The sequence below is a fragment of the Etheostoma spectabile genome, chromosome 15 (assembly GCF_008692095.1).
Source record: "Etheostoma spectabile isolate EspeVRDwgs_2016 chromosome 15, UIUC_Espe_1.0, whole genome shotgun sequence".
Classification (NCBI taxonomy): Eukaryota; Metazoa; Chordata; class Actinopteri; order Perciformes; family Percidae; genus Etheostoma; species Etheostoma spectabile.
Window position 1 is genome coordinate 20,152,461 of NC_045747.1, and position 17,315 is coordinate 20,169,775.

The following is a 17,315-nucleotide window of genomic DNA, read 5'->3' on the forward strand; positions in this document are numbered from 1 at the left end:
AGCTACAGAGTGAGACATCTCACTTCTTTACTATCTTTGTTGGGAGTCACACATGCGCGGTAGCTAGGTTAGATCCCATCAACTAGATAACTCTTTATCCAGCATGGATGTTTTTTTTCCCAAAATTTATATGCGTGTGGAAGCACCAGAGACACGAAATAACACCCCAAAAAAGCGACACAAACACGCAAACTTGTCCCAGAAATGGTTAATGTAATGATTTCATTTCACACACTTTGTTGGTTGTTTTATTTTGAAAGTTTGAAGGTTTGTGTCTGCCCTCCAGTGGTCACAGGGAGGAACTGCTACACTACATTAAAACACTGGTAATGCCAGGTTCTTAGCACTGCCAAGTAAATTCACTAAGGTGGGTCTTATTACAGCGCGGTTCTTAAACTATTAATAAAGATACTGTCTACATCGGTACAAACACAACAATTCATTTAAAGAATTTAAAGAATAAGAATCAGAATTAATGTGGTGCCAGACGTTTCCTCACCTCTGTCTGAACTCCTGGAACACGATGCGGTTGGGGAATCCCTGCCTACAGATTCTGATGCCCTCCAGCACCCCGTTACACCTGAGCTGCTCCAGGACCAGGTTGGAGTCCATCTTCCCCGCCTGCAGCACAGCAGCAGCACTCAGCGTCTTCTCTACACACTGCAGCTTCAGCTCAAATAAAATCATTTGTTCTGGATACATTTGGAGAGAAAGCACTATAGCTGGGATGATGTGCTTTTGTCCCAAATCAACTCTTTCACGATTCATGGGTGCCGATTAGATTTGTATTGCGAATTTCATTTATTGTGATACTAGAAGTGTAGCGATTCGATAGTTTTGAGTTATGCAATTTTCTTTTCCTTCTCAAACAAAAGTTGAATAATACAATTCTAGAGACAACATATCACAAAACATTTCTAAAAACTAATTGTTTTCTAAAAAGAAAGCCATTTGGTCCGTTGTGGCAACGCTGACAAATATCCAGAAGTTAACGCCCGAGCAAGAAGAATCTTTGCTGAGATTTGTTGGTGGCCATGATGTTGTGGCCCTCCTCCCCACGGGGAAAAGTTTGGGAAAAGTATGATTTTCCAGCTTGTTTTGTTAGTGGTGAAGGAGTTGGCCAAGGCTAACACTAGTGATGATAATGCTAAATATAAGTCTTGTCGGTCTACCCTCTTGTTACAATGCGCATGACATATGTCACGATCAAATGTTAGCGATTGATTATGGCAGATCCAGAGTGGCTCTGGGCAGATCCAATAGTTTTAAACAGGAAGGAAGTTAACACTTGTCAATGGAGAGAGGCCAGACTCTCTGTACAAATGAAATGGACCAGAGTCTAGTAGGACCAGGCTAGTACATTACATGGATTTACTGCAGTGTCTGCTTTCCGTCTGTTTTGCTGGAAACGGATGTGACGTAGTCACCGTCAGCAGTACCGTATAAACAGAAATTATGGTAAAATTAAAAAATAAAAATATAATCAATTTAAAAAATTGTCCCACAACTAGAAGGAAACACGGATGGCCTACCCTCTTCTCGTGGTTGGGGATGATGCAGCGGACGAAGTTGGGCTGCGTGTTGTGCAGCGTGGTCATCAGCTTGCCCAGAGACTCCTTGTACAATTGACCCACTGTGCGAAACATGCCCTTCTTGGATTTCGGGGGTGCCGAACTCTCTGACATCTTGGTTATGGTCTCCAGACCCACCACTCGATCCACTGACACAGGAGAGATGGATACAACATGTGATTACCGTGACTACAGATTTGTGGTGAAATGAGGACTCGTTGCCCCGACATGGAGGACTAACCATCTTTCCACAGGTCCTGGATGAAGTTGCTGGAGGAGTTGTTGAGCAGAGCGGTCACGTTGTCGTTCAGAGGATCCATGTTCTTAGTTAACCAGTTAGCTGCATTATAGTCCACCTAGAAATGGAAAAGCCAACGTTGTGACCAAGTTATCTTTGCTCAACTCCCAAATAAGTCTCATGTAATTTTGTCAAAGTCTCAATCAAGTCTCCAGTTTTTTGTGGGCTAGTCAAGTCAAGTCACAGGTTTTGTCAAGCCAAGTCCTTAGATAAGGAAAGTCATCTAATTCATCATTGCTCAAGTCACATCATTAACTTACAAGTCCAAGGCGAGCATCAAGTCATTTATTTTTTGTAAAGTCCAGTCACAAGTCATGCAAACTGACTTGAGTCACCAGGTCCCAAGTCCACATCTGTGGATGGAAGTCATGTTTGTTGATGGTGATCATGATCTTTATTGTGCTTTATTGTTACTGTCAACAAATCAGATTTAAAGAACCAAAAGAGCAATGTGTCTCTTGTTAGTAGAAACCTTCAGTGTTGGTTTGACACATCGACTATGACTGGCCTAATCATTTAAACTAAACTAACTGATGCTACAGTTCCCAGGATTATCACTGTCTCGGTCCTGAAGCCTTGAGTGATCCTCACCTTACCGGCATAGTGCAGAACAGTGAACATCAGTTTATCTTTGTGTTGTTTGGGTTTGGAGAATTTAACGTGACCGGTGTGGGTGTTCAGCAGTTTCTCCACGAAGGAGACGTCGGTGGCTTTGGGGAACCAGCACTCCTCGTCCAGCAGGGCCAGGATGCCAGGAGGGTTGTTCTGCAGGACAGTGACAGACATGGAGGCTCAGTTAAGACAACATCTTAAATCTAAATGATGTTCCATTGAGGTTAGGACATATGCCCACAGTTGGGATTGGATGGGGGACAGGTGTTAGAGTTTAGGTCTCAGTTTCCAGCTAAATGCACGCCTGGCAGAGGTGATACAGATGTGTAAGTTTTATTTTAATGGCTAGACAATGAACTGAACTTATATATTAATTTACTCCTACTTACAAACAAAAGTAAATAATTCAGTACTTTACGCAAATAAAATTAACTTCAAACATTTTGTCATTGCACAACCTTTTACAGAATAACACCACTTAGTAAAATGTAAGGATGTTTTTTTGAAGAGTTAACAATGGGGTGGCAGTAGCTCAGTCCGTGGGGAGTTGGGGGGGGGGGAACCGGAGGGTTACTTGAGCAAGGCCTGTCCAGAAGTCGCAACCCCCTCACTCTGACATCTCTCCGTTTGTGCATGTATAGGTCCTGAGCATGTGTGTGTGTTTCAGGCTTGTGTGTAATGTGTGTAACTAATAACAGATTTTCAAAAGGGCTTTTGCACACGTCGGAAAAGGCAAAGGTTACCAGCAATATGTGTTAAAGAAGTCCCGAAACACTGTCCATTATGCCTTGCAAATACTTTATTTTTACAACGTTCAGGTGAATTCACCTGAGGAAGGTCTGTGTGATCAAAATGTTGTGAAATCAAAGTACTAACAACAGAATGAAATCTTTTTATCTCCCCCCGGGGATCAATAAAGTATATAATGTTGGTTAGATCCTTGTCTCTGCATGAAAGTCCTTTGGACCTCTTGTACTCCCAGCATTGTAAAAGGTAATGTTTAATAATCACATGTATTACTGTGTGTCAACACTGACCGGCCTCTCGATGAGCTCGATGCAGGGCTGCAGGTCCAGGCCGAAGTCGATGAAGCTCCACTGGATGCCCTCTCGCTTGTACTCCTCCTGCTCCAGGACGAACATGGTGTGGTTGAAGAGCTGCTGCAGACGCTCGTTGGTGTAGTTGATGCAGAGCTGCTCGAAGGAGTTGTCCTGAGGCGGCAAAACGTTACAGCAGTGATCAGAAAACCACACAAACAAAAACAAACACTCAAGTACTTAAAGGTTTTCAGTCAGCGTTCACCTCAAAGATCTCAAAGCCAGCGATGTCCAGGATGCCCAGGAAGGAGGACGACTGTCTCTTACTCTTGTCCAGCGTCTTGTTGACTCTGGCCAGAATCCATCGAAACAGGCGCTCGTACATGGCCTTAGCAAGAGCCTCCACAGCAAAATCTGCCTGGAAGGGGGATGGAGGCACAATAATACTCAAATGCCCCACTTTAATTTCAGAGTCTCAGGTACTTTGAGTATTTCTATTTACCTGGACTAAATTTCAGAGGGAACTAGAAGGGCACTCTGAGAGCGCAGACCTCTGCCAAGGCATGCCCTATTTCACAATGGTAATGCAATGTGAATGTTCCCAATCTGGAACTATTTTTTCCAATTATTCCAACACCACATGATTGCAGCACAAAGCCCTATCTCGCAGTGTTAAAAAAGGGGGAAAATAACTTGTGTATCCGCGCCATGATTTGGATCTTCTCCCAAATGTATTATGTTCTTCCTTGCTCCATGCTACACCCTTCCACTAAGTTTCATGAAAAACAGGTAAGAAGTTATTTTCTGTAATCCTGCTGATAGATTAACAAACAGACTAACAACAAAAGCGGACAAACCAAAAACATAACCTCCTTGGTGGACGTAAATAATCCAGAAGAGCCTATATTTTCTGTACTGATGAGGTCTGCTTTGCGGTTACCTGCTGCTTGGTCTGGGCCTTCTGCACCACCTCCCGGCCCACTTTGATTCGAGGAGTGAGGATGGCTCGGGTGAAGTCGGTGATATTGATACCCTGCAGGTGACACACCTTCTGAGCAGCTGGGGTTGATGGGTAACAAGCGACATTGAAGAAGAAGAGGTCAGAGACGTTTAAAGGTACATTTAATGTGCTGGTGTTGGTTTGAAATGGTTACCGGTGTCGTCGGGCATGGTGGCTTGCTCGCTGTTCCTCTCCTTCTCAAATTTGATGTTGCCCAGCTGGAGCACAGTGGACACCACCTTCATCATCCCTGCAGAAACGACGACAATCAAGACAAATCAACATTTGCACTTAAATTTCTGAAAAAGTTCTTAAATAGTTTTGTTGCCTGATCCAAATAATGAAATTACAAATACCTGCTGGTACAGAGATCTGTTCATATATTTCTATTTCCCAACATAATACAGCTGCACAGTGAACACCCAAACTACATTAAAGTTGATGTAGCTAAGCGCAATGTGAAAGATGTGCTGGGCAGCGGGAAAGCTCTGCATGCCAGCTTTTACTTAAACGGTTTTGTATGTGTCCAGGGAGAGAGGCATTGTGGATTCCTTATGAAATTAAGTTTTGGAGAACATTTAGACAGCTTCTGTCATGAAGAAAATACCAAAGATGGAAAGGTTTTCTAGTGATTTTACTTCCCCCCACTCTTTCCCTTGAATTAATTCCACTTTCCTGATGTTTTTCTTTCATACTACCTTCAATTTATTCTTCTCTAAAAGGACACCGTCTTTGAGTTGAAAAATGATTTAGAAAAAGGTCGGATGGATGGTTGGAGTGTGTACCTATTCTCTCCTCCTCAGTGAAGCCCATGATCTCCATTGCCTCCAGAGTCTCAATGAACATCTCGTCATCCTCCTGACCGGAGATCTCCACGTGGCCGGCCACCAGGAAACGGTAGCAGCTGAAGTCCTCCAGCAGAAGCTCCTCTAAACACACACACACACACACACACACACACACACACACACACACACACACAATAAAAGTTTTCATATCATATCTGAAGGATCATTTGTTTGGTAGCGGTCAAACCCAGAGCAGATGACATATCAGTTTCATATTTCATCTTCTTCACAGATGTATAGAGATTAATATCCTCTTAATATGACCCATTAAGAAGATCCTTTATGTTCTCAGCAATATGTTTAATATATGTTTCCCTGGGTCAATATGTTGAAATCACCTGCAACTTACAGCCTACTAATGTTAAACCACTTCAAACCTATGCCTTTAAATTTGTGGGCAATCTCCACGGTGGCTGAATGGAATTAAAACATTCCAACTGTAGGACCCTGGGAACATAGGGATGACCCTTGACGGGGGAAGTAGGTGAAGTTAAGAAGTGAAGGGATCACCAAAGATAGTACAATTAAGGGGAACATGACTGTCTGAACCAAATTTCATGGCAATCCGATAGATGGAGATAGACACAGACGTCCAAATAGCATAAACAGAACACTTTTTGGACTATATCTGCACCAACACGGTTTCCCCTCATCTTAAATCTTGATGCCAATCTAGGCTGAACACATTCAAGACCTGTCTGTGTGCTAGAGATAAGAGGTGTTAGAAAGGAATAGAACATATTTCATTTTCTCCTTTTTGTACAAAATCTGCTATTAAAAAGCATCCATTAAAAAAACATATCACATCCAGATTTGACACTTTAAAGCTTTAGTGTGAAGCTTTAAATATTGATATTAATGGCTTGAGCGTCCATTACATTCAAGCCGTTGCCAAATGAGTTGCTACAAAGCTAATTAAGACTATCAACTCCACACAACTCTCTCTGTATTTCTCAGTATAACTATGTTCAGAAGATTGTGTTGTCCGCCGCCTTTTTCGCACAGTGAAGTGAAGATAATTAACTCTTCTGAAGAGTCCATCATGTTTTTTTTTTCAAATCCTCCTTGTCCTCCGGGGCTACTAGCAACTAGGTGGAGGTCTGCAGTGACAGTTTTGTTGTCATTACTTCAAATTCCTCATGGGGGCAACAGAAGCTAAGCAACTATAGCTTTAAAAAACATTTACATTAAATTACAATGCACAACAGAAGCTACATTAAAAGGAGCACCAGGTACACAATGGTTAGGCTTGAATCAAGGTTTAATACGTAGATATAAAGTGTTGTGTGCTGAGGTAGCATGCTGGCTTAAAAAAGTGTCTGTCCTCCTGATTCGTATCTCACCTGACTCTAGAAGATATGTCACACTGACACCTTACACTAAGAGGAGTGTTTTGTATTGTGGCTGCTCACCCCTCAGCTTGTCTTTGGCTCCGGCCACCATGTAGTAGAAGATGTGAAAGGCTCTCTCAGTCATGCTCTGACGGATACAGCGAGACTTCTCCAGCAGGTCTGATTGGGTCACGAGAGGGTTAAGATGATAACCAGGCCTGTTTTCTAGGAATGTCTCAAGCAAAAATTGCACTTTTTTATCTTATTATGCTATTTATATTCATAATTTAACAAACAACTTTGATCTATTAAAAAAAAAAAGGATACAGGTGTCAATATTGGCCCCGACAATATAACCGGTCACATCGAAGTTGAGCTTGATGAACTTTCCCTGTGGACAGAGAGGACAACAGCTGCTACCCAACACCTTAAACCACTCGGAGAACTAAAGTGTTGACTCACAAACTGATTAAAAACTTACAAATCGTGAGGAGTTGTCGTTTTTGATGGTTTTGGCATTTCCGAATGCCTCTAGGATGGGATTGGCTTGCAGCAGTTGCTTCTCTAGCTCCCCCTGCAGCCCATTACAAGTTACACATAGTGGTGGAGTGTAGATTGTTTTTGAGTGCAGAATTTTTACTTGTAACAGAGTATTTCCATGCTTTTGTACTACTTTCTTTACATGCTGTAAATAGGAGATTTTGGTACTTCCTACTCCGCCCCCAGACTCCACTGACAAAACATTTTACCTCGCAGAACACAGGAGATGCTGGTCTATCGCTGCCTCGATTGGTTAGTTTGTGTTATTGTGCGACTTTGGTGTTTTAAAATGATTAGTTCAAATTCACAAGTCAGACAATAAAAATTAAAAAACTAACTAACCGATCAAGGCAAGAGACAAGCAACTCCCTTGTTCTGAGAGGTAAAATTACTGTTTTTGTCAAAGGAGTCTGGGGGCTTAGAAGAGAGCGTACATAACAGCTTCAGGTCCCCGTCGTAAAGGGCTGTCTGACAGCAAGGTAAAGCGGTGAAAATATTCTAAATACAGCGTACACCTAAACAGATATAGATTTTTTTAGGTGGCTAAAATACATTTAGCTGCTGCCCCCCCCCCCCGTCAACAGCAGTACATTGCTTAGCGTCCGTGTTGGTTCTCCTGCCTGCTTCTCCAAACTGGGGGCGCGCCAACCGCCATCTATTGTAGCTAATACACTGACTATGGACAATACCTCATACAACCCCACTTCAAAAATCCCATACAACCCCAATTCAAAAATTACTTACATATTGTGTAAAAGTACGAGATTTTATACTCACATATGCCAGAGAACCTCCCTGCTGCGGCTGCTGCTGCAGGAAGAAACAGGAACTGGTAACAAACCACTTTTCTTATCTGCATTTAAAAAGCTGATATATTTAGCATTTCCCAAAAAATGGCTGCTTGAAGAGATCAAGCATCATCAATAAATCTTGCCTAAACAAACCACAGATTGTTCTTCTTTGCTTAATTGTAGGCACAATCAGTGTTGTGGACGATTTGTGGCAAATATAAAGACTTGTAAGTACAGTAGTTCTCCACTGACAGCACATGTTTTATGAGTTGTGAAAAAAATCAAAAGCCTGTGACATAACTAAACACAAATGCACAGTAATATCTACAACACTGAGGCTCCAATTCTTCACATGATAGTAGCCAAAACTTGAACGGGTACATTTAATAAAATGAGGAAATAGGATGTATGTAACACATTAGTTTTCTTTAAACAGTATGTCCACTGCGCAGATACACTATACAGCACGTGTATGATATTGTAGTCTATTTTCTTATATTTCATATTGTATATCACTAATCTTTTGGCGTATTTTTACCAAGTGCAAGTGTTTAAATAGCATCATGACATTCTTATCATTTATATAGTTATATAGCTTTTGAAAAAAATCTGAAAAGCTCTCTTGGCTTCTTCTTAAGACGTGAATACCAAGTTGCTCGAGTGGCAACAAATGATACTGTCAAACTTTGAATGCTGAATGTTTTTTTACAACTGCGGTTACTCTTCAGATTAAGATTTAAGTGAATCAACAAAACATATGATCATATTGTAAAATATGATTCAGTGAAATTGGCAAGTTGAAGTTACAACCAGTTACAACATTAAAATGCTACATTCATCAAATAATCAAATAATAGGCATCCAATAAAACAATCCAATTGCATCATATATTTAATATTATAACCACTCAGAGTTCTACATAATAAGTACTTTTGGGAGTATTTTTTATCTTGTGGTATTGATACCTTTTACTCCAAATTTGGAAGAAATGGGACATGCTGTGTTTGGGCAGATGTAAGATTGTCACGTGTCTTTCTAATTTGTTTTATTTCATTATTATTTGGCTGCTATGTAGATCCAGCTTCTCAATCTTAAAACATCTCAACGTTTCTAAAGACTCACAGGGTTGGCGTCCTTCTTGCCCTTGTGCGAGGAGGCGACGACGGCCAGGTACTGAATCACCTTCTTTGTGTTTTCTGTCTTCCCCGCTCCGGACTCACCTCTGGGTGACGGAGGAGAGGCGATGGAGAGAGAGATGAAACAGTCATTTTCAAGCATTTTACATGTGTTTGACGTTTTACAGACCACTTGATTAATTGAAAAAAATAATTAAATGAATTAATAATGATTTAAATTGTTACTTGCAGCCTTAACTAAATATAAACATACATATATACACACAATTACATTGTGGGGACTCAACTCCCCTATGGAGACAAAATCCAAGTCCCCAAAATGTCAAAAATTACATTTTTCAGTGTTAACACTTATTTTAAGTGTCCAGGGAATGAATGTAAGTCAATACAATGTCCTATTAAGTGATTGAAATGTGTGTGTGTGTGTGTGTGTGTGTGTGTGTGTGTGTTCACATAAATAGTACAGTGTGATGGAAATGGTTAAGTATGTTTTGACTCACGTGCAGAGAATAGACTGATCCTCACGGTCTGTGGAAAGAGAGCGGGAGAGAGAGCGGGGGGGGAGAGTGATGTTTAAAAGGGGAAATAATGTGAAATGTTGACTGAGCTGAACTCACTTGAAACCAAGCTGAACACACCAAACATGAACTCTGAAGGCGGTGCCGATTCCCTCTGACACGAGAGCAAACAGCTCGAAATCTCGTTTGGGGGGAGATTAGCCTCCATCACCCATATCGTCTAAAAATAGCAGGTGGATGCAGGGCTCAACCGCTGTAATCTCGTCTCCCTGCTCCATGTATGGCCATTCTGGTGCTGAATGGAAAGTAAGGAGTTGGTCTGAGGTCACTGGTGGACCATCCTGAGACCAGACGGCAAGCTCTGAGGCTGGTTTGGGTCAGGCCACTATTTAACCTTTATTTTGTAACTTTTATTTGGTAATTGTGTGTGTGTGTGTGTGTGTGTGTGTGTGTGTGTGTGTGTGTGTCAACCACTACCTTAAAGGGTTGGTTCAGATTTTTTTGAAGTGGGGTTGTATGGGGTATTGTACTGCTGGGGACGGAGGAAGCAGCTTAAAGTTTTTTAGACACCTAAAATAATTAATATCAGTTTAGGTATATGCTAAATTTGGAATATTTTCACCGCTATTCAACAACGGGGAAGTGCAGCTGTTACATCCATCTATGCTCTCTTTGAATCCACCAGACTCCTTTGACAAAAACATTATTAATTACACATTATTTTACCTCACAGAACATTGGAGTTGCTGGTCTATCGCTGCCTTGACTGGTTAGTTTGTTTGTGTCATTGTGTGACTTTGGTGTTTTAAAGGTTAGTTCTGATTCGCCAGAGTCACACAATAACACAAAATAACCAGTGACCCATATACTGTATGAACTGCTGCAACTATACTATAAAATGCAGATTTAAAGCACAATATGCCTCCAAAAAAGTGCTCAGTGTTCAGTTCAGTGTGTTAAAATGAAACAGCGGTAAATTTGGTAAATGTATTAATAATAGCTTATATAACTTTAGCTTTAATAGCTTTTTCATTTCACACACACACACACACACACACACACACACACACACACACACACACACCACACCCCCTTGCATCATATTCCTGTAGGCGTTGTCTGTGATGGAGTAGATGTGAGGGGGCACCTCATGGCGTTTCTTGCCCTTATACATCTCGATGATCTTCTCAGAGTAGATGGGCAGCATCTTGTAGGGGTTCACCACCACACAGAACAGACCTGAGTATGTCTGAGGAGGGGGGCGGGGGGGAAGAGAAAGGAAATCCCCACGTCAGAGCAGCTTGGGAATTTTACAGTGATCCTTCTGGTTTGTTGTTGTTAAAGACTCCCTGATTTCTCCTGGCATACTGTCCTCTAAACTTGAGGAATCCCGGGAACATTGAGTGTGTAAGAGATAGATCACATGTGCCCCGTCCCTGTAACTGTAGGTTGTTTAGCCTCAGGACGTGTTCTCCTGTATCATTATGTAAGATGCATCTTCTTTTTTTTAATCTTTTTTTTATCTTTAACTGTCCATCTTCTAATTAAACATCCATGGAAAAGGTAAAGGTCTTTCAGTTGTTTGCTATTTGTTTGTTCATGCAAGACGAGGTCAGTGGGTGTGGTTAGTAAGTGAGAAAGAAGCACTTCAACACTTCAAAACTCTCTTTCAGACATTTCAAATAAAGTCTGAAGAGATGTTAAATACAGAAAGATGTCCCTGTGGGTCAGAGATACAGACATTCATGTTTTCCAGTTTCAAGTGTCAATCAACTCATCCAGGAATTCGCAGTAGAGCTGAAACAGTCACCAATAAGTCAGAACATAGAAAGGCAACTTATTTTGACAAAAGATTTGGAAATAAATGTCAAACATTTATCGGTTCCAGCTTCCTAAAAGTTACCTTTTCTGTGTCACATTAAAATAAACAGTATATACTAGGGTTTGGACATTATTCAATATGTTCTGACATTCCAAATAATCAGATTATCCTGATATGAAAATAATTAGTAAATTATACTTAAACCTGCAATATCTGTAAGAATCAGCAATGTTAAAAAAAAGTGTACATTTCTGCTGCATGTAGTGACCAAATCAATTCGCCCTCCAACTATACAATATCGCCGCAGTGTCGATATTGAAGTATTTTGTCAATCGCCCAGCTCTACCTACATATATTTAAAACTTAACTCCATATTTACAGATGCTACACAGGCTTTCACACTGACATACTGCACAACCTCTCAAACTGAAATATTGTCCAAAAACATCACATTATTTACTGTAATTTGTTGCATGAAACCTACAACACAACACATTTTATTTAGAATTTATGTTCCCATGATGCATAATTGATTTACTTTCCATTGTGGGATGTTAAATGGCAAATGGACTGCATTTATATGGTGCCCTTCTACATTAACAGGAAAACTGCTGTACAACTTGCCACCCATTCACACACTCATTCAAGGACACTTCGATATTAGGAAGGAGCGTCCGGGGGGATCGAACCACCAACCTTGTGATTAAGGACTGTTTTTGGCCGCTCTGATACTGTCTGCTCATATATGGGCTGGTGGTGATCTCCATGGCAGTCTGTATTAGATGCATCAGCGCGGGTTTTAATTTTACATCCCATACCTTATTAGACTTTGTAAGACGGACTGAAAAAATAAAAACGTAAGCTGTTGATCCTCCCAGGACATCCTGAGTCTACGTAGCTAGCAGAGTGTCTGCACACAGTCCCTAAACAAGGACTTTTCCACCTGAAAGTCAGTCAGTGTCAACTTCAGTGAGGTTTATAATGATATTTAGGTTTACATGGAGATTTAAAAGTGCTGCTGTTATTTCTTTTTCCACAGCGACAATGTCAGTTTGATTTTCTTGTAACTTTCATTATTTTACCTTTGGTGTGCTGAGTTTAGACGGGACAACACAAAGTTGTCCTAACACATTATCAGCATTCCGGGATGGGAGCGAAACATTCTTCGGTTTATTGGCATTTCTTTTAACCACTCACAATCGGCATGGGGGGTGCTAAGCTCCGCACGGAGCCACGGTGCACTTGAACTTGTTTTGGTGGAACATGTGTACGTTCAAAAGTTGTTTTAGTCGTGCAACAGACAACTCTGATTGGACAGATAGTCTAGCTAGCTGTCTGGATTTACCCTGCAGAGATCTGAGGAGCAGGTAACCATAGTCCTCAGAAATCCACAGGAGTTTAAAATGCCAACACAAAGGAAGTAGAAGGAAACGGACAAAGCTACATGCATCCGGCTGAATTTCCAGTGGCACCGGAGCAACTCTGAGACAACAGTGCATTTTGTTGTGAGGTGCTCAAATGTAAGCTGCACTTTCAAAAAGTTTTTGTAAAACAATGTACGTAACCTCTGCAGGGAGTCTGTTTTTTGTTCAATCCACATTATTATTGCTGTTATTAGTTTTTTTCTTTTTCTTCACCTTATTCTTCATAATGGTAAACAGGTCATTTCATTTCGCAGTTTTAATGTTGTCTGTGCTTGTGCCTTGATAACGCTTTTCTTTAGTAACATATGAACAAATGTTCATATACTGTTCATGTGAAAAAAACGTCACAATCAATTTTTTTGTGCGTTATTCTACGATTGTCCAGCAAGGAGAGGGCACAGTACGCCTGTGCAAGCACCTGGGGCCGGTTTCAGGAAGGCGGTTGAGTTTTTGGTTCCCGAACAGCTGATCTGAGTTGGCTCAATCCACTCAGAGTAGGTGTACTCAGAGCTATGCACGTGCACCACCACAATAAAAAGGCAGCATAAATGGAGCCGTGATACTACGATTCACCATGGCAACAACCACAAACAAAGTGGTCGGCGGAAATACTCATGTGCACATACTGTACAGCCAGTTTGAACATGTATTTAGTTAAAAAAAAGCAACACGGCTTCCGCTGCAAAAGAGAGAGAATTTGCGTGGGAGAAAATTGCTGCTCGAGCCAATGCGTGAGTTCCAATATAGTGTTTTAAGTTCATATTCAATCACAATAGCCTAATATTTCTGCTGAAACGGTATTGAACCTATAATCTATTTCATTTAGGTGCAGTCCTGCGGGTGAAAAAGTTCTAGGCCTACTGATCCCATTCTGAGGCTGAAACACCATCATTAACACAATTATCATTCATAATTTTATATCAAAAGCGTTTACATCATTCACCTGCAATCCTGTGGCTAACCAGTAGGATTGCCTCTCTTCTGGCTTTACTAATATGCTCCGCATCGTAAAACGTAATGTGACACAAATAATCTGCTGGGATGTAGAGCATGTCCACGATGGGTGAGGGTGGTGATATGAGGACGGATATGGTTATGAAGGCTACATATCTGATCAACGATACCGCTCAAATAGGTAGTCATCTAGAAATGAAAATGCATCTATAGTGGGGGCCTCAATGTTTCCTTCTGACGTGTGTTTAGCTAACTCCCTGTGAAGTTGTACAGCCTCTTCATCAACGGGGGTGACCACAAAAGGAAATGCCATGTTCGGGGAAGAAAAACGTTTTATAGTCTGCCTAACACGGTTAATAAACCAACCCTGTTTTTTTATTCATGCAGATAACAAACTGAGCTAAAATGCGCCTGATACAGACTGAATGAATGAATGAGGAAATGAGAGCGCACTGTGTCAGAGGGAGGAGACTGAGCGAAGAAAACCCGCTCCCAACCGGGTTAGGTTCACAGTCTCAGTTACCATAGTAACTGACTCTGGCGTTAAGTTGCCTCTCTTTCTGAAACAGAAAATCCAGAGTTTCTTTCATCCCAGGGTTAACAAACTTAGAGTTTTCACTAAACCTGCTTTCTGACACGGACCTAGGCAACAAAACCACTTTAGGTTAGGTTTAAGAAACGTTTGTGGTTTGGGTTCAAATAAGTAGGTTTGTTACATTACTAACATACGCAATGCTATCTGTTAAAATGAGTCTCAGTGACTTTTGGTTTCACACAGGACACAAACAGTGGCCTCATGAGTATGTCTATGATATACGAATTATAGTGTGCATTACTTTTTATGGTACATAAGTTCAAACAGTACAAACAAGAACAGCCTGCAATAAGGACCAAAATTAGATTCAGGTTAGATTTAGGGGTGGGGAACACATTATGTGAGGATCCTGTGACTCTGTGTGAGTAAGTAAGTGAGTGAATGATTGAGTGTGTGTGAGTGCCCCTCACTCACGTAGATCAGGCTGGAGAAGTATCTCTCTCGCAGGTTTTGGAGGACGGAGGCTTCGTTGAGGAAGGTGAGGGCGGCCATGTCCTCCACCTTGTTGAACTTCGGCGGGTTCATCTTCTGGATGTCGTCTTTGTTCACCGTCAGCTTCTGACCGTTGGAGAGCTCCACCAGCACCTGCACCCAGAAACCCACTCTGTCATAAGGAAGCTTTCATTACTTCTGCGTAGTTTTAAAAACCAGTGTGTTTCTATAACTTCCCTTACAGACGTAAGAAATGTGTATTGATGTCAAGCATTTCTCTGGAGTCTTTTTTTTTATTTTATTGACCATTATTTGGCATTTTATTTATTCAAAGAAAATCTGGTCTTGTCCATAAAAAGAGAAGAATGATTAAAAGAAAGTATATTAGTTCACTTTAATAGGAGACCAATGTGTGTGTTATGTTGTTATTTGGCATCTGAACCGTTCATTAAAGACTTTTTTCCCAAAAAACTGTTGTAATTTGGAGAAAAAAAAATCAGGAGCATGAAAGCGGTAAAATACAAAGTGAAATCTGTTGTGACATCATCAGGGCAGGCATTACCTCATCACCCTTCTCCTCCTTTATGCTGGCAGCCTCGAAGCCCTCCTTCTCCGACGGAATCCACACCATCTTCTTGGCCGACCAATCGGCTTGCGCCACCCCGCTGTTGCGAAAGTCATTATCCAAGAAGAGGAACTTGGCATCGTCGGGGGTCGGGTCAGCCATGTTGGAAGTAGCGCCGCTAGCGGATGAGTCGATCTGAGGCGCAGCGGCGTCGGAGTCGAGGTGGATCGCTGGCGGTTCAGGGGCGGTGGAGCTGACGTCTGGATCGTCACTGGCGACGGGGTCGGCCTCTGGTGGGTCGATGGGACTCGGGTTGACCTCTGACCTGCTGACGTAACAGACGGCAGAACACTGAAACTGTCAACTTCAACACAGAGTTTGTCGGATGAAAACAGGGAGTCATCCATCAGTGGGGCCACAGAAAAGGAGCATCAGACTCACTGCTCCCAGCCAAGAAACACTGCGACACACAAGCCCCTAACTAAAGTTTTTACACTCAGGTTATTGTAACTATTTTAAAACAGGACATATGAATCAGGGATCTTTAGAGCTAAATGCTCGGAGCCAGGCTAGCTGTAACGTAACAACCCCCCCTCCGTTTCCAGTCTTAATGCTAAGCTAAGCTAATCGGCTGCTGGTAGTAGATTCACAGAAACAAGAGGGGTATTGATCTTCTCGCCCGTAACTCAGTTGTTATACTTTTGCACTTCTTAAATCTTCTCGATTTCCACTGTTTTTATTTATACTTTTTTTTAAATTTAAATTTTTTAGAAATAGTCTTATTTGTTTTATTTTGTTATTTTGTTTATGCCAAGTTGCTTCTGACGGGCGCAGCTCTGCCACCATCTGTGTATGAACGTGTGTGTGAAAGGGTGAATGAGAGACAAATAGTGAAGCGCTGTCCTTTAAGGTAGAAAAGCCCTATATAAAAACAATTAATTTACCATGTTTGTGTGATTGTAATGTGCTATATACACAAACTTGCCGTGGCTTAACTTATCAACTCATCAACACAGTCTTGTAAAAAGTCTTGAGGGTCTGAAGTACCGAAGAAACGTTAAGTAAAAACATCTCTGTAGCATTTTCAATTTATGCCTAAATAAACAACAGTCAAAATTTAAAAAAAAAAAAGAAAAACAGATTTAAGCCGATTTCTAATTGACGGTTCCTAAACATCTGTCATCACAGTTGGATCGAACAGAGAGAGCAAACTTCTACATAACATCAAACAGAGGAGGATAAACCATCAGTCTATCTTCAGTGACTGTCACACAGCTGGAATCATCACACAGAAGCCAAACGAGCGTCAATAAAACACATTAGCTCATGCTTTCTTTCTTCCTTCTATGATCTCAAACGGCAGCCTTTGCATCCGACTGTGACTCGGATCATTTACATTTGGTTTTAGTGACAGATTACTGCAGATAACCGCCTTGGTGCATTTCCCTGTAGGTTTGCAATGAGCTACTTACTCCCTTATCCTCGCCTCTACCTCTTCATGTAGGTCACAGGGCTGCTTTGACCTCCCATTGAACAGCCGGCAATAAAACATGAAAAGCAGCAAACAGATAACCCCTGTAATCAAACAACCCAGCTGCCATGCTGGAATGCCCATGTTTGGCTAACCCTTTGCTCCTGGTAGCTTTGGTAGCCCAAAGAGGGATGCTAGGGACTTAGCAGGCATGCTACCTTATAAGGTGCAGCTCATGTGTCCAGCCAAGCTTACCGTTTACACCAAAATGGTGACATGACACAAGGTGCATCCATGTGTGGCTGCAGGCTCTCTCTCTCTCTCACACACACACACACACACACACACACACACACACACACACACACAC

At 41.5% G+C, this 17,315-nt stretch overlaps 1 protein-coding gene across 2 annotated transcripts in view; it reads right to left on the reverse strand.

Annotated features, from left to right (window-relative positions):
* LOC116702948 (myosin-11) overlaps nucleotides 1-17,104 on the reverse strand; it is a 39,474-nt gene extending 22,370 nt beyond the window's left edge. The window contains exons 1-19 of one of the 2 annotated variants that reach the window (XM_032537504.1): nucleotides 16,947-17,104; nucleotides 15,472-15,802; nucleotides 14,892-15,062; nucleotides 10,775-10,931; nucleotides 9,665-9,692; nucleotides 9,151-9,250; nucleotides 8,015-8,044; nucleotides 7,179-7,271; nucleotides 7,025-7,088; nucleotides 6,779-6,877; nucleotides 5,304-5,447; nucleotides 4,673-4,768; nucleotides 4,459-4,577; nucleotides 3,784-3,936; nucleotides 3,519-3,692; nucleotides 2,461-2,634; nucleotides 1,813-1,927; nucleotides 1,533-1,720; nucleotides 500-621 (exon numbers count right to left, since the gene is read on the reverse strand). In XM_032537504.1, coding sequence (XP_032393395.1) covers nucleotides 500-621; nucleotides 1,533-1,720; nucleotides 1,813-1,927; nucleotides 2,461-2,634; nucleotides 3,519-3,692; nucleotides 3,784-3,936; nucleotides 4,459-4,577; nucleotides 4,673-4,768; nucleotides 5,304-5,447; nucleotides 6,779-6,877; nucleotides 7,025-7,088; nucleotides 7,179-7,271; nucleotides 8,015-8,044; nucleotides 9,151-9,250; nucleotides 9,665-9,692; nucleotides 10,775-10,931; nucleotides 14,892-15,062; nucleotides 15,472-15,802; nucleotides 16,947-17,089 — 2,501 coding nt within the window. In that variant the 5' untranslated portion in view covers nucleotides 17,090-17,104. Of the gene's footprint in view, nucleotides 1-499; nucleotides 622-1,532; nucleotides 1,721-1,812; nucleotides 1,928-2,460; nucleotides 2,635-3,518; nucleotides 3,693-3,783; nucleotides 3,937-4,458; nucleotides 4,578-4,672; nucleotides 4,769-5,303; nucleotides 5,448-6,778; nucleotides 6,878-7,024; nucleotides 7,089-7,178; nucleotides 7,272-8,014; nucleotides 8,048-9,150; nucleotides 9,251-9,664; nucleotides 9,693-10,774; nucleotides 10,932-14,891; nucleotides 15,063-15,471; nucleotides 15,803-16,946 lie in introns of both variants that reach the window. The other variant, XM_032537503.1, reaches the window with a different exon arrangement.
* Between the last annotated feature and the right edge of the window lie 211 nt (nucleotides 17,105-17,315).